The sequence below is a fragment of the Rhamphochromis longiceps genome, linkage group LG11, assembly GCF_057381845.1.
Source record: "Rhamphochromis longiceps isolate RC_006_pf linkage group LG11, R_longiceps_female_GT1.1, whole genome shotgun sequence".
NCBI classification, from domain to species: domain Eukaryota; kingdom Metazoa; phylum Chordata; class Actinopteri; order Cichliformes; family Cichlidae; genus Rhamphochromis; species Rhamphochromis longiceps.
This window is the reverse complement of record NC_140567.1, coordinates 15,819,981-15,845,429: the sequence shown is the minus strand read 5'-3', so window position 1 is coordinate 15,845,429 and position 25,449 is coordinate 15,819,981. Positions and strand designations below refer to the sequence as shown.

Below are 25,449 nucleotides of genomic sequence, written 5' to 3'. Positions count from 1 at the left end.
GTACATTGAAGTTATTCTGCTCTCTGACACGTTTAAGAAAACTGAAAGTTTTCAGTGCAATGAAACTTAACTCACACAACGCACAGATTACCTCAGAAAACTTTCTTGAAGGTGAGTCACAGAGTTTTTGGAAGAATTTGGTAATTTAATGCTACGCTTTCTCTGCAAAATGAGGTTTCAGTGTTACAGCTTTCACGAGTTCTACTGAATCTTTCACAACTTGCACATATTCCATTATATAATATGACATGAATTCAGTTGCTCTTACCTTCTCCTTGTACAGTCAGGTTTGCGTCCAGTGTCACTTGCTGGCCTCCATTTACAACCTCTGTCTGGCTCAGTCCCAGCATGCTCTGCTGCTCTGCTGTTTCAGCCGGGGCTTGCTGGAGAGTGTCACCCTCTATTTCCACTTGCATGTCATGGGCTACAGTGCCAGCTCCCAGGGGGTCTTCTCCTGACTGGGGTTGTAGCTGCTGGGCCAGTTCATACCTGGTTTGACAGGACATAGCTCTGATTGATACATTCACAGAGCACAACAACATCCCTGTAAACAGTCCAATCCATCTGTGAAAAAGCAGACTGTCAGAAATCAGACCTGTGCGTCTTCATGTGTTTCCTACAGTTAGGTGATGACTTAAAGGTCTTCTGGCAGTAGGGGCACATGTAAGGTCGCAGGTCACTGTGAGTGGTCATGTGGCGCCTTAAGCTGCCGCTGGTGGTGAACGTTGTGTCGCACATACAACACCTGTATGCCTTTAGCCCCGAATGTGTTCGGATGTGAGCTTTGAGGACTCCCGAGGAGGCAAAACTGCGACTGCACTGGACACACTTGTAGGGCCTTTCTCCTGTATGAGACCTGGCAACATTCAAAAACAGGTTCAGTGTGTATTGGGACATCAAGCAGCCTAAAAGGTACTAGCACACTGCTGTAGATGAGTTTTTGAGGAATGCTGCCAATACTAAGGAACAGAATTCATTGGTATATCCTTAGTACAAGGTGGAAAATCACTATGCATGGTCCAGCATGACCTGTCAGGATGATATATTACTTGGTGAACTTGAATCAAATTCACTAAATTTTTTAAGTATCAGTACAGGTTCATGGGTAATTCAAGGGCACTGTCAGTAGGGGTAGGCAGACATAGATCCTCAGCTTGCATTACAAGTTAGAACTCAAAATCTGCCAGAAAACAAGAATAATGAGGCACCAGCCATTAAAAAGGCACTACACACATGGCAGCATCATTATTTATCATTATCCTCAAAGACAAATGACTAGATTTCTGTCATAAAGATTGGCTAGAAAGTTCAACAGAGATACACAGAGCAGAGCAGCTGAGTGATTAGACCACTTATTGCTCTCCATCCATAAATGACAGGGTCATTTGAAACAAGGTTAATAAAGTTCAGCCATGTGCGGTGTAAAACAAGCAAATAAATTGGGGGGGAAAAGGATTAAGAGTATATATATATTTACAGGTTGAAGTGGGTTTGCTGAATATAGCTATTTCTCTTTTTCAACTCTTCTGTACTTCCCCTTCACACTCTCTTTCTTCTCTTGCATGAATTCAATCTCATTTATTTCATTCTCACCAAATTCATTATGTCTGTCAACAAACCTCCAACTCCCTCTAATCTGTTCCACTGTTTCTCCTTCCTTCTGTCTGCAGATGAGCTTAAGACAAGCAAAATGAAACCTTGCTAAGCGGTACACACTTGTTAATACTTCTCTGATATGATTATGTAGACTAACATTATAAGATCAGCTATGAAAGGATTTGTGGGACACGCTGCTCTGCTGACTTCAGTGTGAAATCATTTCGTGTTAGACGCAAATCTAAAAAGTCAAGCGTTTGCTAAACTTTGTTATTTGGGGGAAAAATATTCAAATTGCAGGTTATTTCCACTTTTAAGGTTTATCCCTAGAGGACCATTAAAAACGGGTTGACAATGTGGATCCTGCCAAAAACTAATTTCAGAACCAAAGATGTCTCCTCTTTTGATGGCCTGTGGTGTCCTCCTGTCATTCAGTATCTGACTTGTTAAATGTCAGATCTATTGTCAGTGATGCCTCCTCTGTTCTGCTCTTCTCACCTCCAGCCTTCAACATACGTGGTTATCCTGACCATAATTCTCTTCACCTGTGTTGTATTCTAAAAAGAAACTAGCAAGTAGCAACAGATTATGAAAAAAAACACTTGCACTGGCCCTCAAAAAGCCATTGTGTTCTCGCTCTTTGAGACTATGCACTGAAACATCACTATTACATAGAAGCTTTACCTGACATGCTGTTTAAGGTGACTTGACTTCTTATAGGCTTTACTGCAGAACTGGCACTTGTATGGCCGGTCATTGGCCACAACATCCAGGTACTGTTGAAAAGCCAGGCGGGGGTTTTGGGATGGGATGAGACCTGTTAAAAACAACACGTGAGCTTACAACAGCTAGCCTTCTGTGTGGTGAAAATAATGCAGCATCGCCCAATATGTGTGCCTGTCACCATGCCCTCTTACCAAAGTCAGTGATGAGGATGGGTTCCTGCAAGGGGATATCTGGTAGCGGTAGGTTGCTTTTGGACACTTTGGCTTTGTTTGCTTTCCGTGGAAATTTATGCTTCTTCTGCTGCAAGCTTTTGAAGTGAGAAGCGATGTGTGTTTTCCTGTGTCCCGACGTACGAAAGATCTTGTCGCAGTGAGGGCAGGGGAAAGGCCTCACACCTAGAACAAGTCAGGGAAAAAAATAGATGTTTTGGAAAATTTATATTTAGAGAATAACTTTTTCTAAACAACAACAGAAAAATAAAATAAAATGAAAATCTAAACTCACATAGAGGTTTTAAAGTTATTAACTAAATCAACATGAAAACATAACACATATAAAAATATACGCTCTCGTAATTTGCTTTCATTTTGGCTACATAAGGTTAAAAGCCTTCATTTAGCAGGTAACAGTGTATGAAACAAAACAGACACAAAACTTTGAAAGCATGAAGCCTTCGGAGACATACGTCTGAAAACACATTTATCAAAACTTTACCTTAGAACTAACACACAACCAGCACTAAAGTAAACACCTAACAGAGTGACACTACACAGCAATTAGAGAGACAAAAACGAATGCACCAGTGCACATAGTAGCTCAAACACATATAGCGTATACAGTATATACATGAATACAAATGAGGGTTCTAGCTTTAGTGGCACCATGAGATTTATGCAGGTCCTGCCTGAGCAATTTGTTGCATAATTTACCACAACATATCTTATTTATTCTAAATAACAGCGGCTGAAACATATTTAGAGCCCACACACTTCTCCTTTAACTTATGCTTAAAGTAACTATGCTAGAGTAACAAGTAAATAATGTAACATACGGAGTGACTCTATAAAGTGAAATGTGCTGGTGTTGCTATGGCTTCAAGTGTGACCCCTTCACAAAGCGGACCCGCTTCTCACCTGTATGCAGCCGCATGTGCACTTTCATGCTGCCAGAGGTGGAGAAGCACTTCAGACAGCTCTGACACTCGAAGGCCTTGATACCCGTGTGCGTCTTCATATGTGCTGTGAGGGTGCTCTTGACAGCAAAAGCTCTGAAGCACTGTTTGCACTTGAAAGGCTTCTCGTGGGTGTGGATGCGTATATGACGAACAAGGTCACTGGGCTTCTTAAACTCCTTGGAGCAGTAGGGGCATCCGTGCCAGCGAACGCCATCCTCCTCCCTGATGGAGCCTGGAAAGGGCAGAACATAATTTTATTTTAAAAAAAGAAAACAATTATCTCTGTAACAGTATTTATTAAATGAATCTCACTGAAAGGGTAAACTCATAAAGAGTAAAATATCCCCTCCTACCTGGCATTTGTATAGGTTTCTTAAAAATGCTCCTCTTTTTCTCCCTGTTCAGTTTGTCTGTACTTTGCACTTTCTTGTTTTCCACAACAGCGCCATCGGTCGTTTGGTTCTCTGACTCTCTTGGTGGGGCGTCACTCTGGGGTTGGACCACACTCAGCCCGCTGTTCTCCAGCGCTTGCTGTAGTACCAGAGGACCACCACAACTTTAATATACATGCACACCTCACACACACAAGCAATTTCAAATAACCACAGCAATGGATTTGAAAAGAAGCAATCAACCGAACAATCAAGATGTGATTGTAGTGTAAACTTAGAAATTACAGTCGTCTTTACAAAATCATTTCATTTTTAAAAGTAAAACACACACACACACTAATGTCATTACAAATCAAGGGATTTTTTTTACTTGAAATCGAACCCTTTAAAGTGCAGGACCTGTGGACATCAGTAAATAACGAGGTTCTTTTAACAAAGTGCAAAGAATATTTCCGGGAAAAGCAAAATCGAAAACACGATTGCTGCTTAAAACTTTGAAAAACACTGAAAGTGATTATTTAAAAATATCTCATTATTCATGTACTAATAATTTTAATATGGCCACTAAAATAAAAAATTAAAAAAGCCATGATGCAAAGCAAAGTTCAGCGACAATCATATCTTATCATGCTGGGGAGTAGAGGCCGTTTTAAACTCTGTGATGATGCTCATCTCTAAAAGTTCCTGGTGCATATTTGTTAAACTGCCCTCTCTCCTGGATGGATGGTGTTTGCAGAACAGTGAAAAAATCTTGACATTCAATCACCAAATGAAAGCAGAGCATATCATTCATCACTCAGGAGTCTTTTTAGTTCAAAACTTCTGTCTGAATATATCATGTTTATCTGCAGTTTAAGTCCATTCTCATTGAGTGAAGATTAATGTCTGTAATGTACAAGCTGGGTCTGCGGATTGTCGTCCAGATTGTTACTGGATACTGCTTTTTATATTGTAACAATCATGCGATTACACGCCACTCACCTGTAGGATGTCCTGGTTAATAGCAGTTTCCATTGTGATAGCTGGCTCTGGGGGCTGGGGCTGGGCTGTCTCCCCACTGACCTGTTCTGACAGCTCTAGAAGTTGCTGGATGACATCTGTCACTCCCTCGCCAACTTCTGGCACCCCTGTAGCCTGACCTGTTGTTTCAGCCTCCTATAAAAAAGACAAAAAAAGAGGTGAGGGGACCAAGAAAGACACAGAGCAACGTGACGAAGAGCTGGGACAGGTCACAATTTGTGGGATGACTTAACTTTGATTAGTGGCTCTGTTGAGCTTGAAACAAAGCACTGGTGATTATTAAATAAAATATTAATGCCCACATTATTTATGCACATATTAACACGGAGATACAACTTCTCAACACAAGGTTCGTTTAAGTGTAGATATGGCAGGTAGATCATCACTGAATAATGAAGGCTGTAATTAATAACCTGCTAACAACCAAATAATGGAAACACACCATTCTCGTTCTAACTAGGGCGACGACTGGCTTTATGCTGCTTTGTATGATTGTACACCAGGTCAAATTTGGCAGCAGCTGTTCTTGATTGTTCTAGAGCAGGGGGAAATATTTTACCAGGTCAAAACTGAAAGACGGTGCTGCTCTTTTAGTGCAATAAAATTGAAGTTTTTAGAGTTTCTAGCAGTGGTGACATGGATGTATTGAAATACCAATGGCAAAAAAAACAAACCACAACCATTATCTACCACTAAAAAACAAACTAAAACAAAAAACTAAAACCCTTTATCCTGTGCAGTAATCTTTGGATAAAGAAGGAAATAAAAGTCCACAATTTGAGAAGCATTATCAGTAACAGTGCCTCTGGGGTTCGCTAAAGCTACCAACCACAGTGAATCAAACTAGACTTGTCTGCATTCAATACAGCTGAGGTTTTTTTTTAGTGCTGCACTTTGTTTTTCCTGCTGCTGGCACACTGAAAAAGTGATAATAATTCTGGATCATAATCGAGTTATGGGAAGCTACTTCTTTCCTCAGGGAAAAAAAAAAAAGAGAAAAACAGCATAATTTTCTGAAGTATAAGCAAACAGCCTACGTATGAACTAATTTGGGAAACAAACTCCAGGGTGTCTCGTTAACATTAAACATGAGGACCACAGGACACTTAAGAACCCTCTGTTCAGATGCTGGACCAAAGAAATGTTTTCCAGCGGATGTTCTCGTTTGGTACACAACCTTCTCTTACCGAAGTGGTGGATGGCACCTCAATCACGGATATGTGCATTTTGCTGATGTGGGCGTTCAGACTGCCAAGTTTCTTAAATACACAGCTGCAGTCCATGCACGGGAACAGCGGCACCCCTTTGGTCTGTAAGAGAACACAAACACACAAAGCACATTACAGCTAGCTAGCTATATAATAATATTTCCACATATATCAGAGTGTTTAACTGGACACGAGGTAAACCTTTACTTTCCCCTTCATAAAAAAAAACAAAAAAACTGCCTCATAAACAATGAAATTATATGTTTATGAATCCTTAGGAATCACAGGTTGGGTACTAGTTTCTCGAATTCCCTTGATCATTGTGATGATGATAGCGGTAATCTAATAAAACCACACATCAATTAGATTACTGTGAGCATTGCATATAATGGAGCTGAAGTGCCTGAAGTAGATGTAAAACTGACTCTAAACATCAGGGGAAAAGCCTACAGGGTGTGATCATGAAGCTCCAAAATCCTACATACTGTATTAAAAACTTTTTAAATTAAATAAAAAAATAAAAAAAAACTTTTAAAACTGGTAAGTCTCCCTTCAAGGTCGTCTTATCATGGACCCGTAATCGACATTTACATTGAAGGTTCTCTTCTGTCCATTCATACCCACAGTTTCCCCACGGACATCAGACTTGCTAACTTAGAAAACAATCGACATGTGAACTTTTGAGTTGAGGATCAGAGCTGGCTAATATCACGAGAACAAACAGCATCTTTGTGCATGCTGTTTTTTAAATCGAGGCAATCTTCACTAACAGCTGACCCCACTCACCACACTTTGCGGTGCACAACTTTCTACGCTTCTTCAAAATAAAATTCAAGCTGAAGCATGTTGATTAGCGCATGTTGCTAAGGACCAGTGCATGGTGTCAGAATCATCAGTATCAGAATCTGAATGCTTTGTTAATCCCTTAGGACAGAGGTTCCCAAAGTGTGGGGCCCGACCCTAGGGGGGTCTATGAAAAATTTTTTTAAAAAAAGAACGCTTGGACACTGCTAGCATAATGGACAGGTTTTCGACGGGGCTCCCACACAAAGGCAAAGCAGGAGATGAAGCATCGCTAAATATGTTTCCAAACCAACTTCCTTCCAAGCCAAAGACTAGAAAATGGTGAAGTGTATCTTCCCTTTGGCTTCACCTGCACAAGTGCCAAGGTAGGTCTCCCCTGCCGAATTGGTTTTCCCAGTGACTACGTGCTGGGCTCTCCAAATCACGGACAAACAGTATCCCACATTCTTGATTTTTAGTTCACAAACACTTCTTGTAATAACTAACTACTGCTGACATTTTGGAGATGTTAGCTCTTTACACAGTAAAGTTACAGTGGGATACAAATAATATCAGGCTGATCCTGCCACAATTTGTTCCTCCTGTCCAAATCACAGACAAACAGTATCCCACAGTTGCTTATGTTTTTAAACCCATTTTGCACAGAGAGGCATTTTTTGAGAAATGTATGTTGAATATTATTACACAGGAAAAAACAACTACACTTAAAATAATCACACCGTGACGTCTCTGCCTTTCTAAATGGAGGGACAGTAACTGCATGTGTATATATAAGCGTGTAAAACCTGAAGATAGTCAGATTAACAGTAACAGTATTTTGTCTCTATCTGCCATTCTACAATTCATCTCATGTAAACAATAACATGGCGCACAGCGTGACGTGGAAAAAGGCACATACCTTTGACGTTGCGTAACGAACTCTGTATTCCTCGTCCACACGTAAACGCAAAAAAAGGGTTTTAAAAAATCTCCATTTTCAGTGATTTGAAACGTCGTTTACGTGTGGACGGAGGCCCAAACGCATAGAAGCAGCTGCGTTTTCAAAAATACCCATTTAAGTGTGGACTTAGTAGTGTATTTTATTACTACCAGATTTTATTGCAGTTTGATTGTATTTGCTTAATTGTTTACTAAATGTATGAGGTGTGAAATAAACCGCAATGGAGTTTGAAAACAAAATATGGATGCGTGTGGTTGGAGGATGTGTTTGCATGGCGGGGGGGGGCGCTAACATTTTTCTTGTAAAACAAAGGGGGGCCTAGCAAAAAAAGTTTGGGAACCACTGCCTTAGGAAATGATATGGTTACAGTTGCTCCAAGTCAATAAGAACAGTACTAAAGACTGAACTAAATTAAAGAATACAATATATTAAAAAGTTTGCAAAATATAAGAATTAGCTCTAATGTCTGCATATAGCTTATTTATAATGGACAGAGTCACAGAACTGTAAAACTGCACTCTGTAGACTTCTATCAATATCTATAACTATGTCAAATCTACTTTCATATGAACATAAAGAGTGCATACATCAATCTATAAATCACTCTTTCAAGCTGTTTTAGACCTCAAGTAAGCTTCTTATGGTTGCTCTGCTGCTAGAACCAGCGATCTTTCATGTGTTAGGCAAAAGATTTTTAACTACTACATTATATAGTCACTGTGTCAGACATGAAGTATGATGTTTATAAAGAAGTAAAATATAAATTGTCCATTTAGTTTTTACAATTTTCTTCCTTTTCTAAAAATTCAATCCCTCAAGTGTACACCACAAATGTGACCAGATTTCAGTCAGATGTTGTGTTACTTTGCTGTGAGGGAGCTTTGTGTCTACATTCTACATAGACGTCCTACATATGTCTGTATGTTATAGCTGTAAAATCCTTGAGACTGAGCAAACGTGTAGGTAGAATGCTGAAGAACACTTCCATAACTGAAAACACAGCAGTATATGGAAATGAGGTAAGTCTAATATTTAATCTAAATGCAGTTACAAAAAAAAAAAATATCTATAGGTCTTTTGAGCTTGACACCAAAAACTTTTGATTGCTTTTCCTGTGAGGGTAAACCACTGGTGAAGTAGATGAAGCTGGTTCAAGTCTGTATTCACTGGAAAGGATGCATTTGAAGTATGTTTGGAAGAGTGTGGGGCATATGAAAGAGCCCCAGAAAGGTATCATCAGTGCCAGGATGATGGGCTTGTTGCACTGGCCTGTGCTGGTGTGGAACATATGGGAGAGATGGCTGGACAGAGGAGGAGGACTGTTATTTTCTTGTAGTGGTGGTGATGAAGCGGGAGAAAAGGACTGTCAAAGATGGGGAATAACTAGAAGAGAAGATCATATGGGGAGCTGGTAAAAAGGGTGAGGGTACAGATGGCCACAATGACAAATGAATCATGACAGAAATGTCTGTGGAAGATGAAAAAGGAAGCCGAGTGAAAGTGTAAGAACTGGAGGGCATACTCTTCTATTATTGAAATATATTTCAATGTAATTCACTGGGGAGCTGATCCAGGGGTGGTATGTATATAGTGCTTTAGTTTGACCCCCTTCACCTTAAAGGTCACAGTGGAAAGAATCTGTATTTTTTTTCCTCTAATTCTGTTAACTCCAATGTAAAAGTCTACACCTCAACTACAGTGCTGTGCAGAAGTCTTGAGCCACCTGTCGTTTCTTTATATTTTGCTTCCTAAAGATTAATTAGTCCTGAGCAACAGTTCTCAAGTCTTTCTGAGAGTTTCTTCAGTCCAGTCCTTGGTCAATGACGTGTACCCATTTCCTATTTTCCTCGCAAAATTTATTATTATTTTTTTAAAGGGGGCAGCTCGTGACTTTTGCACAGTACTGTACTTGTTACCTGGTTGATTCTGGAGCAGAGGAAATGTTGAGAAAATTGTGTCAGGGTACAAGTTACATATACATTGTATATATCCCCTACTAGCTGATATAAATCAAATGAGGAAATAGCAGCATGCGTTTTAAGACAGTAATCCTTGGAAGGCATTTGTAATGCTGCCATTGGTTCTTCATAAAGTTTTTCACAAAGCCAGAAACTGTTTTATCAAGAATGCAAAAGCAAGCTAAACAGAGTTCAAGGTTCACGTTCCCATTTCACAAAAGTCAAAAGCCAGCTATAACTGGAGGTGGCTGTAGTGGATCAGTCTAACTTATAAGGTGTGAAATTGTGGTGAATGAATACGCATATAGGGCTATGTGATATGACCAAAATCTCATATGCCGATATAAGACATTTATCGCCCTGACAACAATATAAATCACAAAAATGTAATATTTTCTGTAAATTCTGTGAATCTCGGGCAACTCGACTTGCGTGAAATTTTTCCAGCCGGGCGTCCTTTACCTGGGGTCGAGTGTTTTAACCGATGCATGAAACTATACATTTTTAGACATAAGTCGAAACGGCCACCATTTTCTTTCAAAGTTTGAGTCTAAGGTTTATTTTTTAGCACCTGACGGCTCTTTTTTGCTTCTCATCCGTAAACTCTCTGCATACTCGTTCACGTGATTCAGTTTATTTTGAAAAGTCTCAACAGGATCTTGAGCTTTATTGTGAAAGGTTTATGTGGAAAACAATCAAGCGGACAGCGGAGCCACGCGATGGTTTTACTGTCGTTGTTGCTAACGACAACACATAAAAACAGGTGCTCGTCCGTCCGTAGTGTGGTTATATTAAATATAAGAGAATGAGAGAACTTTAAGAAATGAATATAGCCACTGCAGTGACCATCAAAACGATGAAAAAAAATATTGCTGTAAACTGTTTATTTTACGACACCACGAAACAAACGATAGCGTTTGTTGTCATCCAATATCGAACAGCCCTATATGCATATGCATAATATTCTGTCCTTTACTTTTAGACAAATTATAATACCATAAATTCATTAGTATTAGGTTAATATGATACTCATATTGTAAATTGGTGTTTTATCAATCAATGAAACGACTAATGTTCTGCAGCTGATTTTAAATCACAGATTCCCAGGAGAATGAGTTTTTTCCAAAAGCTTCAGCACTACAATCTGTGTCAAGCAAAGGCTTTGGATGCCATTAAACACTTTCTCCCCTGACTCCTCAGTAAGTACCAAAGCATGAAATCTTTTGTGAATAACCCCTGACTTTTTCTTTTTTTTAAGTCAGCCAATTGTAAGAACAAACTGTCTACAAAAGCAAAGCTAAAGAACTCTTGTGAAAAACTGATGCATTATTTAAAGGGTCCAGCCGTTGGGCTCTCCAGTTCAATCAACTGACCAAATCACCATCTTTTATCATGGAATGCACAATGGTGTATGCAGGTAAGACAACACACACTTCAATTCATTTGACCGATTGAACCGGTGACAAAAAAGTTATGCAACGTTTTTCTCAAAAGCACTTTTTATTCACAATCCAAATAACAGACCACAACCAGCCATTTAATATGATTGCCAATCTCTGACAGCTCAGTGTGAAGCTTTTTATTAATCAGTAAAATCTGTTGAAAGAGCCGTAATTAAAACGCCCCCGCTTCAGTAACAAAGAAGGATGTGCTAACATATTTGTAGCAATTTCCTGTATCTCTTCTTTAGGTGCATAATTAAGCTTGATTTATATTTATATTGTTTAAGCAACCCGACTGCAACAATGAGAATTTTACACCTCCTTGCTTCTGACTATAAGAAAGTACAGACTGTGTGTGCTACAGAAAAGACCCAGGTAAACCTATTTCTCTCAGCAGCCAGGTTGGCTGAAGTGAACTAAATTAGTTTAAGGCTTGGTGTGCAAGCACAACACATCATTCATGCTCACCTAGCGCTGCTCATTGTGATGAGGGACCTTTGAGGGACCTTTACAATCATTATGCCACAGAGCTGAGTTAGTTCAGCTTGTAGCCACATTACTGGAAGTAGTCATTAAACCAGGAGATACCACCACCTCTTTAAATCCAACCATTAACTAGTTCAGTTTATAAATTCGAGAAACAGACACAACCACACACATGAGAATTTAGGTCCCCAGAGAGATCTATGATGTGTGTCCTTCGTCTGACCCCTCAACCACAGTGTAGCACTAAGTGGAAGACTTGACGGTCCCCATTTAGCCTCCCTGACAATATGAGGAAGGATAAATCAGCTAGGCTGCAAAAAAATGGCTTCTGCGAGGTGTTTACAAAGGAGAAAAATCAAACAAGGAACCTTATGCCCTTCCTGACACACAAACAATATGACAAAGTACCGTGCTTTGAGTATAACAAGCTGTGAACAGAGGTTCTGGCAATTTAGTGTGTGGCTCAACAAGATGTACAAGAAAAAATACATATATGTATCTGGGGAAACAGTACAACTGAAAGACATGCTAGTGAATTGTAGAAAGCTGGTAAACTTTTCATGAACATGATGTTTTGGGTGTTAACTGTTTACATAAATTTGTGTGAAGTCCTTAACTCGAAACCATTTAAAGTCCTTAGAACTTTTACTTTGAAATGTAGTTTTAGTTTCCTGAATTTAAGTCGATTCACTAAGTTAAAAAGGAACTTGCAAGTAAACAAAACAAGGAGCTCATTAACCGTTTCTAATAAAAACAATGGCTGACTTCACCCAAGGAAAACCTTTCTTTAGGTGAGATTAAACTGGTACCATTTCTATACAATGTGATACCAGGATGTCAGAAATGTAAAACATTATAGCATCAATTCCCCTTTAATGACCATATCTAATCTTTATAAACAAATTAATTACACAGTCTTGAAACATGCATCTGAAGCCATGACTGTGTTTTTACTGTGCTCTTACCTCAGAATGAACCCTCTGAACGTGAGAGTGCAGGTTCCCCTTCTGGGAGAAGGAGGCAGGGCACAACATGCAGAGGTGAGGTTTCTCCCCGGTGTGTCTCACCATGTGAGTCTGTAGCACCACCTTCTGGTTGAAAGCCTTGCCACAGTGCGTGCACTTGTAGGGTCTCTCACCTGCAGAGGAAGAGCACGATGAGGTCAAGAATCAAGCTGTAATAATGACAATATTTATAATAATATCAAATTTATACAATCTCAATGAATCCCTTGTCATCTCCAGAAAATTCAACAACAAAATTAAAACTATTCCTGGAGATATAGTAATTATTATATGTTATACAATACATGGTTGTGTTTAATGTATGATCATTAAAAAACTCACCAGCATTGCTTCAATAAGAATTTGTCCAACAATATTACCCACATATGTGACTGTCAGTGGTAGGATATCTAATTTTGTTACAGTACAACCATGCAATTTTATCACCTTGGTAACAACATAAGGCTGGTATTACTTCAAGCTAAATTAAGATGACTTAAATACAGTCCTGTACCATTCCAACATCACTGCAAACCACAGAGGTGCAAATGAACCATAATGTGTGTTTCTATAGTCTTTACCTCATCAACTGAAAGGTTGTTTGAGATTCAAAGCACAAGAGAAGTCAATTCAATTCTGCATTAAAAAAACCCCAGCTCAGCCCAGCCAAACAATTTAACATGTGGATGATGGGTAAACAACATGTGGGTGGCAGCTACTGGCTACATTATCCTGAACCCAGATGGCTGAACGTTCACAGGAACCACAAGAACATTTGAATTGAAACGGAATATCGAATTCTACCCACACAATCTCTCCATACCACAGCTGAGCAATGGGCCCAGCTGAAGGTGTGCAGTTTTTCCAGATAAGCAGTGCAGCTACTTACGAATTTGTAGCCTTATATGAAAGAGCAAAAGAAAAGAAAACCAGAATAAGCGCTGTTTTTTTCCTGCTCATAAAAATGTTTGTAGCTACCAAAGAGTTTTCCATCAAAAGAAAATCATCAGGATTATTTTTAACCTGTGGTTTTAAGTCTTAATATGTTTTTGTATATCAAATACCCATATATAACAGGAGAAAATGGTAATACAAACTCCATGTTTTAACCATATCAGGGCCAATTGTGGCATAGCTTAAACCCCCCAAACCCTCATTCTGAGCTACAAAAAAGTCCTTGATTATATATGGCTTGTATATTTTAATTTTATTGGACAGCATTCACAGGAAGAAAGTGCCTCAAAGGGACATAAAATTTAAAAACAAAATGAAAGAAAACAAAAAGTCTCCAAACACCTTGAAAGTCCACTGCAGGCTACTGAACCCCCATCAATTCAAGCTGCTGACAGTATCCACTCACTCTTCAGGTTTCTGGAACCTCAAATGCAAAATTCATTCACAAATGAAATATAAGAAGCAACCGCTCACACGGTTTCAGAGAACTGATTCAGAGAAGCCAGAGAAATATCTATACCTCTCTCCACCACACATACCACAAGGGCTCAAGAACACTATAGAGGAACAGTGTCAGTAAACAAAGTTGTTACTGCAGTGCACACACAAAAGAAAGTTAAAACCACAAATGGTCAAAGGAGCTTGCAAAGAAAAGCGTCTGGACTTCTTTAAGTTACTTGAAGACGTTTCACCTCTCATCTGAGAAGCTTCTTCAGTTCTAAGGTCAAATGGTGGAGAGTCTCTGATATAAACCTAGTGGGAGTAACCCCCCACAGAGGGACAAAAGGACCCCCTGATGATCCTCTAATCGCGATTAGAGGATCATCAGGGGGTCCTTTTGTCCATTTGACCTTAGAACTGAAGAAGCTTCTCGGATGAGAGGTGAAACGTCTTCAAGCAACTTAAAGAAGTCCAGACGCTTTTCTTTGCAAGCTCCTTTGACTACGATGACCTGGATGACTGAGAACAACCTTCACAGACAAAACCACAAATGCTTCTTTGGTTAGATTTTAAATTCGTTTTAGAAACTATTGACGGGTTCTGAATAGATGTTTACCAGCACACAGGTCAGTAGCCAGCATCAGTGGTGGCGGTGCATTCGTACATGGGGTTTATTAACATCTTTGCTTAATGGTGTTTACAGATTATATAATTGAAGCCTTTGCTTATTTAAAGCAGGACATAGATCAGCTACATTCTGCTCACACAAATGTTTGACACATTATAAAACAAGTAGCTGAATACTATAGAAGCTATACAAGCAAGAATGGCAGACATCTGGCTTTCAAAACTACACCAGCTGATCTCCTCAGTCCCTAAAATAAGAGTTTCCTCAAAAGAAGACTCAAATTACAAAAACGTATTGTTGGCATCCAATTTAACGTGAGCCTGCAGTCTGCTACAAACTATAAAACCCTTCACTTTCAAAGTTTAACATGATGTTTATATCAATTATCCTATATTTAATAGAAATTGATATAAACATCATGTTAAACTTTAAAAGTGAGAAGTTTTTACAGTTAGCCTGCGTGTCTATTGATCCTGCTTATCATTTCTACTTGTATAAATACATTGCATGCGTATGGACTTTTTTTTTTCATTCCACAAACGGAGAGAGTTAAGTGCACACTGCATCCAGGACAGTCTTTTTGTGGTGGTTTTCATCTTTGCTCTGTGTTCATACCTGAATACTAAGAGAAAGATTATGTGTGTGTCCTCATTAGGATAGGGATTTGTGTTGGTGTGTATGGATGTAGCCTGTGGGTTTATATTGTTAACTGGTAATTATGATGCAATGTATTTCAGGTCATTTTATAGAAAAACAGTAAAATAACTTTTTACTTTTAATAAAAGTGTTCTGTGTAATGTATGAATCTGTAATATATTACTTTTTTTTGTGTCACTACAAAAAGGGGAAACACCTCCAAAATGAACAATTATTATTTGACCACACAGCATTGCATAGCAATGTTGGGGATTCCCAAATTTTGTAAACTTTACATTCCTTCACATAAGACTCATAATGCTCATCCTAATATTTTAATTTAACATCTAAGCCAGACCTTCCCAAAGTGTGGGTTCCCGCCCCACACTTTTTTTCTTGTAAAACAAAGGGGGGACCTAGCAAAAAAGGTTTGGGAACCACTGATCTAAGCTAATTAAAACCACTGTGAACTATCAAGGAGAAACAATTAGATCCTCTTCTCAATGCTGAATGGCTGTCTAAAGTTTTTTTTGTTTATAAATTCATTATCCAGAACAAAGAAAATTAGCCTAAAGGATCCTGTATTGGCCTGAAGTAGATACAAATTCTACCCTCCAGTTTCTGCAGTATTTTTGCTCTGAGCTTAAATCTCAATATAAGCACCATAATCAGGTTTTTCTTTTTCCATTCTCACTCACCTGTGTGTATTCGGATGTGCCTGATGAGCTGGCTGGGCTTTTTGAAAGCCTTTCCACAATGATGGCAGCTGTTTGTGAACCCACTGCGATCTATGTTTTTCTTGTAGTTTCTTGAAGTAGAAGTAAGTGGCCTGTAAAGGAAAGAACCATGAGAAAAAAATCTAGTTTAATATAGTGTGCATTAACATAGGACCACGGAAGGTCACTCATAATACAACAAAACAGTTTTTTAAGCCTTATGTTTGAGATTTAGACAATTATCCTTTGTGTAATTATTTTCTTTACAATTAAAACAAATGTTTGTTCTATAAGTAAAGACAAAATGGTATGTGGCATTACACACAAGTGCTTTCTGAATGGTTTAATGAGTTTTAAAAGTACTCAGCTGTACACTTACAGGAAATTGAACTTCTTTAAAACAGGCCTTAGTCCAATAAGTAGCATATTTGTTACTAGTCTGCAAATTAACATTATCATAGAAACCATGTCTAAAAGAATAGCTCTGAAGTAGCATAAAGCATTAAATTGGCTTAGCCTCTAGCAGTAACAGGCTACAGAGAGTTTTGAGAACAGCTGCATAGACTCGCTTAAGCATTTTTGTGCTTAGCTCAAATGAAAGATTATCTGACAATGACTACAAATGTACTTATTTTCCATGAACGCCATGAAAGATGGTGCTTTAATTTCATCACTCTGCAGAGCTGCAAATTCACCTAAAACTGTTTTTGCAAAAATGTTTTTTTCTTCATAAAAGATTCATCTATCCTGAATCAGACACCCCTCGGTCTGTACAAAATACTAGATATGTCGATGCTTTGAATTTTTCTTTAAACAGCTGCATGATTCATACCAAATTTTTAACCCAAAGCTTTTCCACTTGACTGTGTCAAATGTAATAAATCAGCATCCTGAAGTGTCTTGTTTGACCTCATTTTGATGTGACTCTTCATATGCTCCTTTATTTGCGCAGACGTCTTGAACTCCTTGTCGCAGGTCTTGCAGGTGTAGACCTTGATGCCCGAGAGCTCCTTCCGATGCTCCTCCAAATGCAGAGAGAGCTGGCTTTGAAGAACAAACTCATCTCCGCACTCAACACAGATCAGATTCTGCAAGAATGGAAACCAATAACATAGAAAGCAGTCTAAAAGAGAAATAAAAGTGCATAATATGCACAGAAACCACAGCATGAGGCATTTTACCTCCTCCTTCTCATGCAGCATGATATGGGATTTAAGGCTGGCGATGCGAGAGAACTTCTTATTGCAAACGGGGCAGGTGAAGTCCGATGTAGTGTGTGTGGACCTGTGTAGCGTGAGGTTGAACTCCACGTTGAACGTCTGTGAGCACTGGTCACAACGATGAGGCTGCAAGAGAAAGAGAAATGAAAGAATGGGAAAAAAAATGACCTTCTGCTGTGAGCTTCTTGTTGCTGCTGTCACTATGTGAAGGCAGATGGAGACAGAGAAGAGACTAAAAAGACAAGATGGAACAGCTGAATCTCAATCAATGTACTACTTTGTCTAAATTAAGAAACTGCTTTGTTGTGAAGGGTAGAGAGTACTGTAAAAAATCCCCATGAGGCAAAAATGGCCCCAATATTAAATTTCTTTTCTATTAGGAGAACAAGCTGACTTCATTTTAGAGTGCTTTTTTGAATCTAGTCAAGTCTGAGAGTGGTACTGACACAGTTGAGTCTTACTCACTCTGGCATACTCAGAGGCCACTGCTCTTCAACCTGGAAAGTGGGAGCAAAGGCAATGGACTTGAAATTTAAATGGCCCAGAGCTACAGGTGCAGCTGCAAATGAAACGAATTAAGCTCCAATTGACATCTTTTTGCTCCCGGTCTCTCTATTCTAACTTTCTCCTCAGTAGCATGGCATTAAGAACTAAATCCCTTAACTTGCCTGTGATTGTGCGCAATGTGTGAGATCCTGAGAATAAAGAAGTGAGAGAGGGAGTGTGACCAAAAGCGAGCAAGAAATGAAGCAGGCAGAGATGTGAGTGCTGTGAGTGCTTTAAAATGCATAAATGAATGTGATGTAGAATGAGTTCCCAAGGAACACAGTCCGATTATCCTACACCAAGAGAAACCACCAACACAACCATTATCACAGTGTACCCGCTTCATACAACATCGCCATACGTGATCATAAAGAAGTGAAGAGAAGTTTTCAAAATGTTATTTCAAGAATACTTTTTGTCCTATGTGGTGACTCAGGTGCTAGCCATCACACTACCATCATCTTACTTCACTGTTGGCATGATGTTCCTTTTCTGAAATCCTGTGTTACTGTTATGCCAGATATAGTGGGACACACGCCTTCCAAAAAGTTCAGCTTTTTCTCCTCAGTTCACAGAGTATTTACTCAAAAGTCTTGGGAATCATCAAGATGTTTTCTGGCTAAACTGAGATGAACCTCTTTTTGCTCAGCAGTGGTTTTTGTCTTGGGACTCTGCATGCGGGTCGTTTTTGCCCACTCTCTTTCTTATGGTGGAGTCATGAGCACCGACTTTAACTGAGGCAAGTGAGACCAGTTCTTCGGATGTCGTTCTGGAGTCTTTTGTGACCTCTTGGATGAGTCGTTGCTGCGCTCTTGGATTAATTTTGGTGAGCCAGCCACTCCTGGGAAGTTTCCCCCCTGTTCCATGTTTTTGACATTTGTGGATAGTGGCTCTCACTGTGGTTCACTGGAGTCCCACAGTTTTAAAATTGGCTTTATAACCTTTTCCAGACCAAGAGATCTCAATTACTTTGTTTCTCATTTGTTCCTGAATTTACTTGGATAATGGCATCATGTCTGGCTTTTGAGTATCTTTTGGTCTACTCCACTTTGTCAGACAGGTCAGAAAGTGATTTCTTGATTGAGAACAGGTATGGCATTAATCAGGCCTGGGTGTGGCAAGAGAAACTGAACTCAGCTTTTTGCAAAAAAAAATGGAAGGAAGGAAACAAGTTTTGTTGTTGACTGCTTGAGGTTTTCTTTTAAAATCTTCACATATCCTTCATTCTTCCTTCCAACTTGATGAAATTCTCAGTTCCAGACGTGCCAAAGGATTCCCACAGCCTAATACTCCAACCACCGTGTTACACTGAGGGGACACTGTGGAGATGTACACCTCTCCCTTCTTTCTCTAAACATAAGCAGTGCATCTGTGACCAGAGAGCTCTAGCTTCTTTCCATATGATCAAAGGATGTGTTTCCAGTGTGCATAATCTTTCTCCAGGTTGTTATCGACATACTTCAGTCCGGCTGCAGTCAAGTGAAGATTTTCTTGGTCTTGTAATCCATTTGTGTGCACGGTTGTAGTGATTGGCTTCTTTGAGATTTCAATTCCTGACCTGGCTAAGTCATTTACTGGCGTCATGGCAGTTGTTCTTGAGTCATTAGATACATCTCTTACTATTTTTCTTTCCAGAATCTTTGAAATCTTTGGCGTCCGATCTATGCCAGCCTATGATAACTTTGTATATCCATCTCCTCCTGTGTTAGCATAAGTGATTCTTTTTCTCAATTTTAAACTGATCTCCTTTGTCTTTGGCACTTTCTCAAGTGACAATTCAAACCCTTTCTGTAGCTTTTCTACTGTGTGTAAATGGGAAGATAACCCTCAGATTTAACTTGACTTTACAAGCTTTGAACATTACAAAGTTAAAGCACATCACTGCACAGCTGTAGTTTGTACTATGGCTAAATAAAAAGGTCAGTTTGTCAGAGGGCTAATAATAGTGACCCTGGTCATTTTTGTTTTGCTTAAATAACTGTGTTATTGTGAGCAAACATAAATAACTTAATATTTTTAAAGAAAACTAATATTTTTTAGACATGTTAAAAATCCCTTGCTCTGTTAAAAAGGCACTAGGGAAAAGTTTGACAAAAACTTTAAATTTCATATTTTGTTTGGATCTGTACATCAGTTAATGTTTTTCAGAAACTTTAATAGGAATGTTAGGACTTTCCTATGTGGCAGCATGACATGTGTTAGGTGGGAAAAAGAACTCTGAAACTACAGAGGGAAGACTGCAGCTGACATCATACAGTAATATTTACTGTGCTGTCACTGGAAAGGTAGGGTGAGAAACCATGGTCTTTTGACTGTTTGTAACAGTACATTTCAGAAGCTTTCAAAGTAAATGGCTGTAAATAAGGTGAGACCTGTGCTAAGACTGCCAAACAGACTACAGCAAGTTTAAACTTTCACGCTGTGAAAAATGATCCAAGCTGAAACATCCAGGATAGCTCCAGCTTTAATGCTAAGCTACTAGAGTGGCCCAAATGCAACCTGTAGCTGTAGCTGGGTCATCCACTGCAGCTTTAACACCATGTCTGTCATTCCCTTCACCTGCTCACATGGTATGAGACTAACACTTTCTTCTTTTTCCATCATCACAAACCCTAATACTCCAACCAATTAAATCAAGTAATTAGCCTAATTCTTTTCAAAAAATTTATTTAAGGATTTTGATTTTTTTTTCCATTTGAGTTGACCAGATTCAGTACTTTTAATCTGCTACTTTGCAGATTATGCAAACTCTAGGTCAAGTATAATTTTAGAGTAATTATTTTTATTGTATGCATCGACTACAAGCTACACTTGACTATTAATATTGTAGCATCCAGAGTGGGTGTGATAGAGCCTGACTGATATCAGGTTTAGAAATCACCAGTATTTGGCGATTTAAAAATCAGATATATCAGGTGATATTTTTTTCTATCAGACTAGGGCTGCCACGATTAGTCGACTAGTCACGATTACATCGACTATCAAAATCGTCGACGACTAATTTAATAGTCGACGCGTCGTTTGAAGCTTTGTAAGATCACAAAAGACGTAGGAATGAGTCGTAGGATTTAAGAGTGTAATAACGGACTGAAACAGAAGAGGGCAGCACTGCATGTACAAGGATGCCAGCTGCCGTTAAACCCCGAAGAAGAAGAAGAAGAAGAAGAAGCTGTGTCCCAGAATTCATAGCGCAGCCCAGCTCAGTTTCCAACAATGGCGGCAGCTAGTTAGTTTTAAAATTACTCTTATTATTCTTTCTGGGTCACAAAATAAACGTTGAACATATTTCGTTTTCGGAGACGTCTGTTACCCACTAGCTCGATAGCTAGCCAGGGGCAAGGCTCACTAGAGCCCGTGAGAACACCGGACTCCCGGCAAATCGTTTTCAAACACACCACCGTCTTTCGCTACTCAGGTTAAACATACATAAGTCACTTAGATAACTTAAACATGCTATTGTTTGGCTTTTTTTTTGTATTTTATTTCTTCCTGAGTAAATCGGTTTGGCTGAGATTAAAGTTATAGTTTTTACACAGCTGAACAAACGTCAAGCAGACAACTGATTATCAGAAGTGTGAGATGTTCAAGAATATACTCCAGTGTCCCGTTATATTTTAGATAGCAAGGAGTTTATTAAACTTCACCGAAACAATCTGTAAATTTCATTAAAATTTAATAAACTATCATCTTGTCTTTATTTTTAGTTAGCACATACCTTAAACACTTAAAGCTGTAAGCTAATGATAGTTATATAAGAGCAGATGCATGCTGGTGCAATATGCTGTACGTTTTACGTCCAATGGATGCATGATCGACTAATCGCAAAAATAATCGGTGACTAGTCGACTATCAAAATAAACGTTTGTGGCAGCCCTATATCAGACAAACAAAACGTAAACATATTCTGCCTGACTATGCTCAGATCACTGGTTGTTGTTGTGGTATTTCAAACATTCTTGCAGAGTGCCCTCTGATGGCCAAACTATGTAACATGAACACTTATAACTTGGTTAATGGGCATTTCTCCTGTATCTTCTTCACTTCTTAAAAATGTTCACTAATCAACTGTTATAAATAAAGGATACAGATATATTGCCAAATAGCTAATATCGGTGTTGGAATTCATTTTGAGGACGTTCTGGGTTTCTAGTAGCAAACTGTAGATGTTAGCTAAAATATTAGGTGTGCTATCATACAGTCAGGTCTATAATTTGTCGTTCAAACACGTCATTTTTGTAGCTTTGCCTTCTACACTTTCACAGTGTCGAGGTTTAAGTAAAACAAGTACAGATCCAGCTTTAATTCAATGGATTTTAAAAAAATATTGTATTACAGGCATTTTTATCCGTAGTGCCCACTTAAATTACTGGACTATGTAAACTAAGTCATTTTAACTAAAAAAAATCTGTGATGACTTAATAAGCACTTTAATTTAGCAGTAATAGAAATCATTTGACATTTAAGCTCGTCAACTTTAAAGTAGTCGCTTACTTTTTTTTAATGTTCCCAACTTTTTGTCAAGGGCTAGATCATTTTCAAGCAAATACAATACACAACAACTAAAACCCTGGACATCATCACTCAACTCAACAAATATTTGAACTGACATTAAATGCTTGAAAATCAATTAAAAAAGCACTACCAGAACTACCCTAAAATCCTGGATGACCGTCAGTGACCTACATCTAAAGTGAGCAGACCCAAGATATTGTGTCCTGCTGACACATCCATCTTGTACCTACCTTATCATTGACCTCATGTTCACGGAGGTGCTTCTGCAGCTGGCTCTCTGTGGTAAAAATCTGGGAGCATATTGTGCACTTCTTATCCTTGAGCTCCCCATCACTGAAGCCCTCTGCCTTAGATTCACTGGGATCCGCATCTGATGACAGGCACAAGAAGTGACACATGAGTATCTTAATGTGCTTTAAGAGGATTTCTCCTGTGAAGGATAGCTAAAGTACATGTTGTACCTCTTCACTAACACAGGTTATGTGTTGCCTGGATATTTTTCTTTGAAGTCTGGATTCAAGCAGTAGGTAGCATTTATATTGTACACGTCACATGACTCTTCATTCAAATAGTGTATTTATGATATAACAGCAGATGTCAGGTCTAAGATTAGCATTAAACATATCTAGAAGCAATATTTGTGAACATAAGTTATCATTCTGATCGTATATGAAATTAACAAAAGTATTTGTCCTTTTCAGCTCATTTACAATCGCATGTCATATGTGCTTTTAGTTATACACATGCACCTGTTTAACTTGATTTCAAGTGTTGCATGTCCACTGGAGTGGTTAAGTCGCCGGCAGGGTCGGACTGTATAATCCAGCCATCAAGTTTGATATAATGTCGGGTCCTCCTCGTTTACTCGTCAATCAGTGGGATCACGGGGTAACATTCAGTTTAAGTTATGCGGCCACCGAGCAGCTGTAACAACCTTGTGTTCTGACAATGTTATCAAATTGCAAAATGAATGCATTTCCACAGCACATGATAACATTTTCTTTGGGTCGTGTTAAATGTGCGGTTGTGACAACTTGTTCCAAGATATGCATCGGCAGCTGGACAGCCTCGCTACAGCGCTTCACAGTATCAAAACAACAATGGCCAACATTTTAGCGCGTTAGCCAAGAAGCTAACGATAGCGAAACCAGCTAGTTAGCAACAACATGCTAACAACGAAATACTATTAAATGTATACTCCATGTAAAAAAAAAAAAGCGTACATTAACTAACGCCACACAGCACCGAGCTCCGCTCCTCGCGGACACCAATTTAGACTGGAAGCCAATAAGAAGAGGCACCGAAACGTTATTAATATCATTCCGCCTCAATCACTCCTTCGCCGTACAAAGCAAAGCCCACCCGCAATACTATATCCGGGGACTATATGCACTACATTGAAGTGTTATTATATGCGCTACAGGGGTGTTTGGCAAAACAATAGCAGGTTATTTGGATAGCCCATTATATATATATTTTATTCTTTGCATTTTGGCACTTGTTACCTGTTTCGTCGTTGCTTTGAACTCTCAGTTTGCGAGGCCGGCCCCGCGGCATAGTTCCAGTACTCAGGGTGGGTGTGCTGTGAACGATTTGCTTTTCAAAATGGCGACTCTGTCATCAGTAGACAGCAGCGTCCTCGCGAAGACACACAGCCGCACGGACTAGGGAGACATCTACTGTTTGGTTTGTTGTACTTCACTTTTTGTGTACTACAACAGCAACTTTCAAGTTTTGAAGCTACGTTGTTATGAAATGCTTGGAACATGCGCAAAGCCACTTATCTTAGCAGTAAACGAGCCGTAAAAAGATAAAATAACAAGACACAAGTACAGTCAAATTCGTCAAAATGTTTTTTCTTTTTAAAAAAGGAGGTATTTATTTTCATTAATGGCCAATAATAATAAAATAATAACAACAATAATGATAATAATAATAATCAGACCAACAGACTAAAACACACTTTCTTAGGCATTTCAGATACACTGATTGGAACGTTTTAATAGCCCACTAAAAGAGAGAAAATGCCACAAAGTGAATTAAAATGCTAGTGACACATTAAAGAGCCTATCTGTAAAAGGATGAGTGTAATATTGCTGGCAGAGAATATAAAAGCACCCATAAAATGCTCCGCATTAATTCAACTATAAACTTGCTTTTGACGTAGTTTAAATCCTCTAGGAGTATGAGATAAAAAAATATCATAACGTGCAATATGTTAGTTTGGAGTTCACAATTGAGATCCTAATAATTTTTCAAAGACAAGTTGTAATCTGACTTTAGCTTAATTTAACACCAGCAGAGGGAAGCAATGAGTTATGAATAGCTTTGGTCATTTATGGGCCGAAAATCCTGAAGACACTAACTGGATGATTGTGAAATGTTGCATTACCTGAATGATTGTATACTTCACTCTTATCTCCGGGGAGTCCAAATGATTTGATATCTAGTGAATGTTTTGAACTTTACAGTGCAGACACACTGCTGAATTAAAAGACAGTTGGTGCACACACCCATGCAAATATACCCAGGATGACTAAGGGCATGTTAAAGACTATGCATGCTTCTCATTTGCTTGTCTTTGTCTGATAATAATCCATGTTTGTATTGATGGCAGCACTTTTCATTTCACACAAAGTCAAAAGGATTTTATTTTATTTTGTATTTTAGTAGATAAAACACAGGGAAGCAGAGCTCGGAGCTAAAATAGAGGAACAAGACTATTGCTGTTTAGGTTACTGAAACCCCTGCAGAGGTTTGTGGCCAAATATAAATAAATCCTGCTCAAAGTTTCATCCTGGCATTACGGTATATAAGTGTAGAAGAAGAAAACACACCCAAATGCAAATCTAACATATTGACTAACATGTACTCACAGAATTGGAAAAAAAGGCACCACTCCTACTAATTTGAAAAATATTAAAAATACATGCTTTTTAATGAAAAACGATGCTTGTTCAGCTTTGCTCTGTTGCCCTTTTGTTCTGTAGACGTGTTTGGCAGCATGTAAGGATGAGCCTGATTGACTCAGCAACATTTTCCCCAG

The 25,449-nt window shown here is 38.8% G+C and overlaps 1 protein-coding gene across 1 annotated transcript in view; it reads right to left on the bottom strand.

The window, feature by feature from the left end:
* The window catches only part of LOC146658749 (zinc finger protein 236), a 52,021-nt gene extending 28,010 nt beyond the window's left edge, over positions 1-24,011 (bottom strand). Inside the window, exons 1-14 of the mRNA XM_085422475.1 lie at positions 23,909-24,011; positions 22,634-22,773; positions 17,307-17,471; positions 17,035-17,213; positions 16,108-16,238; positions 12,712-12,884; positions 6,096-6,218; positions 4,870-5,043; positions 3,850-4,027; positions 3,456-3,728; positions 2,514-2,717; positions 2,281-2,413; positions 596-856; positions 269-489 (exon numbers count right to left, since the gene is read on the bottom strand). Coding sequence (XP_085278601.1) covers positions 269-489; positions 596-856; positions 2,281-2,413; positions 2,514-2,717; positions 3,456-3,728; positions 3,850-4,027; positions 4,870-5,043; positions 6,096-6,218; positions 12,712-12,884; positions 16,108-16,238; positions 17,035-17,213; positions 17,307-17,471; positions 22,634-22,773; positions 23,909-23,960 — 2,407 coding nt within the window. The 5' untranslated portion in view covers positions 23,961-24,011. The remainder of the gene's footprint in view (positions 1-268; positions 490-595; positions 857-2,280; positions 2,414-2,513; positions 2,718-3,455; positions 3,729-3,849; positions 4,028-4,869; positions 5,044-6,095; positions 6,219-12,711; positions 12,885-16,107; positions 16,239-17,034; positions 17,214-17,306; positions 17,472-22,633; positions 22,774-23,908) is intronic.
* Between the last annotated feature and the right edge of the window lie 1,438 nt (positions 24,012-25,449).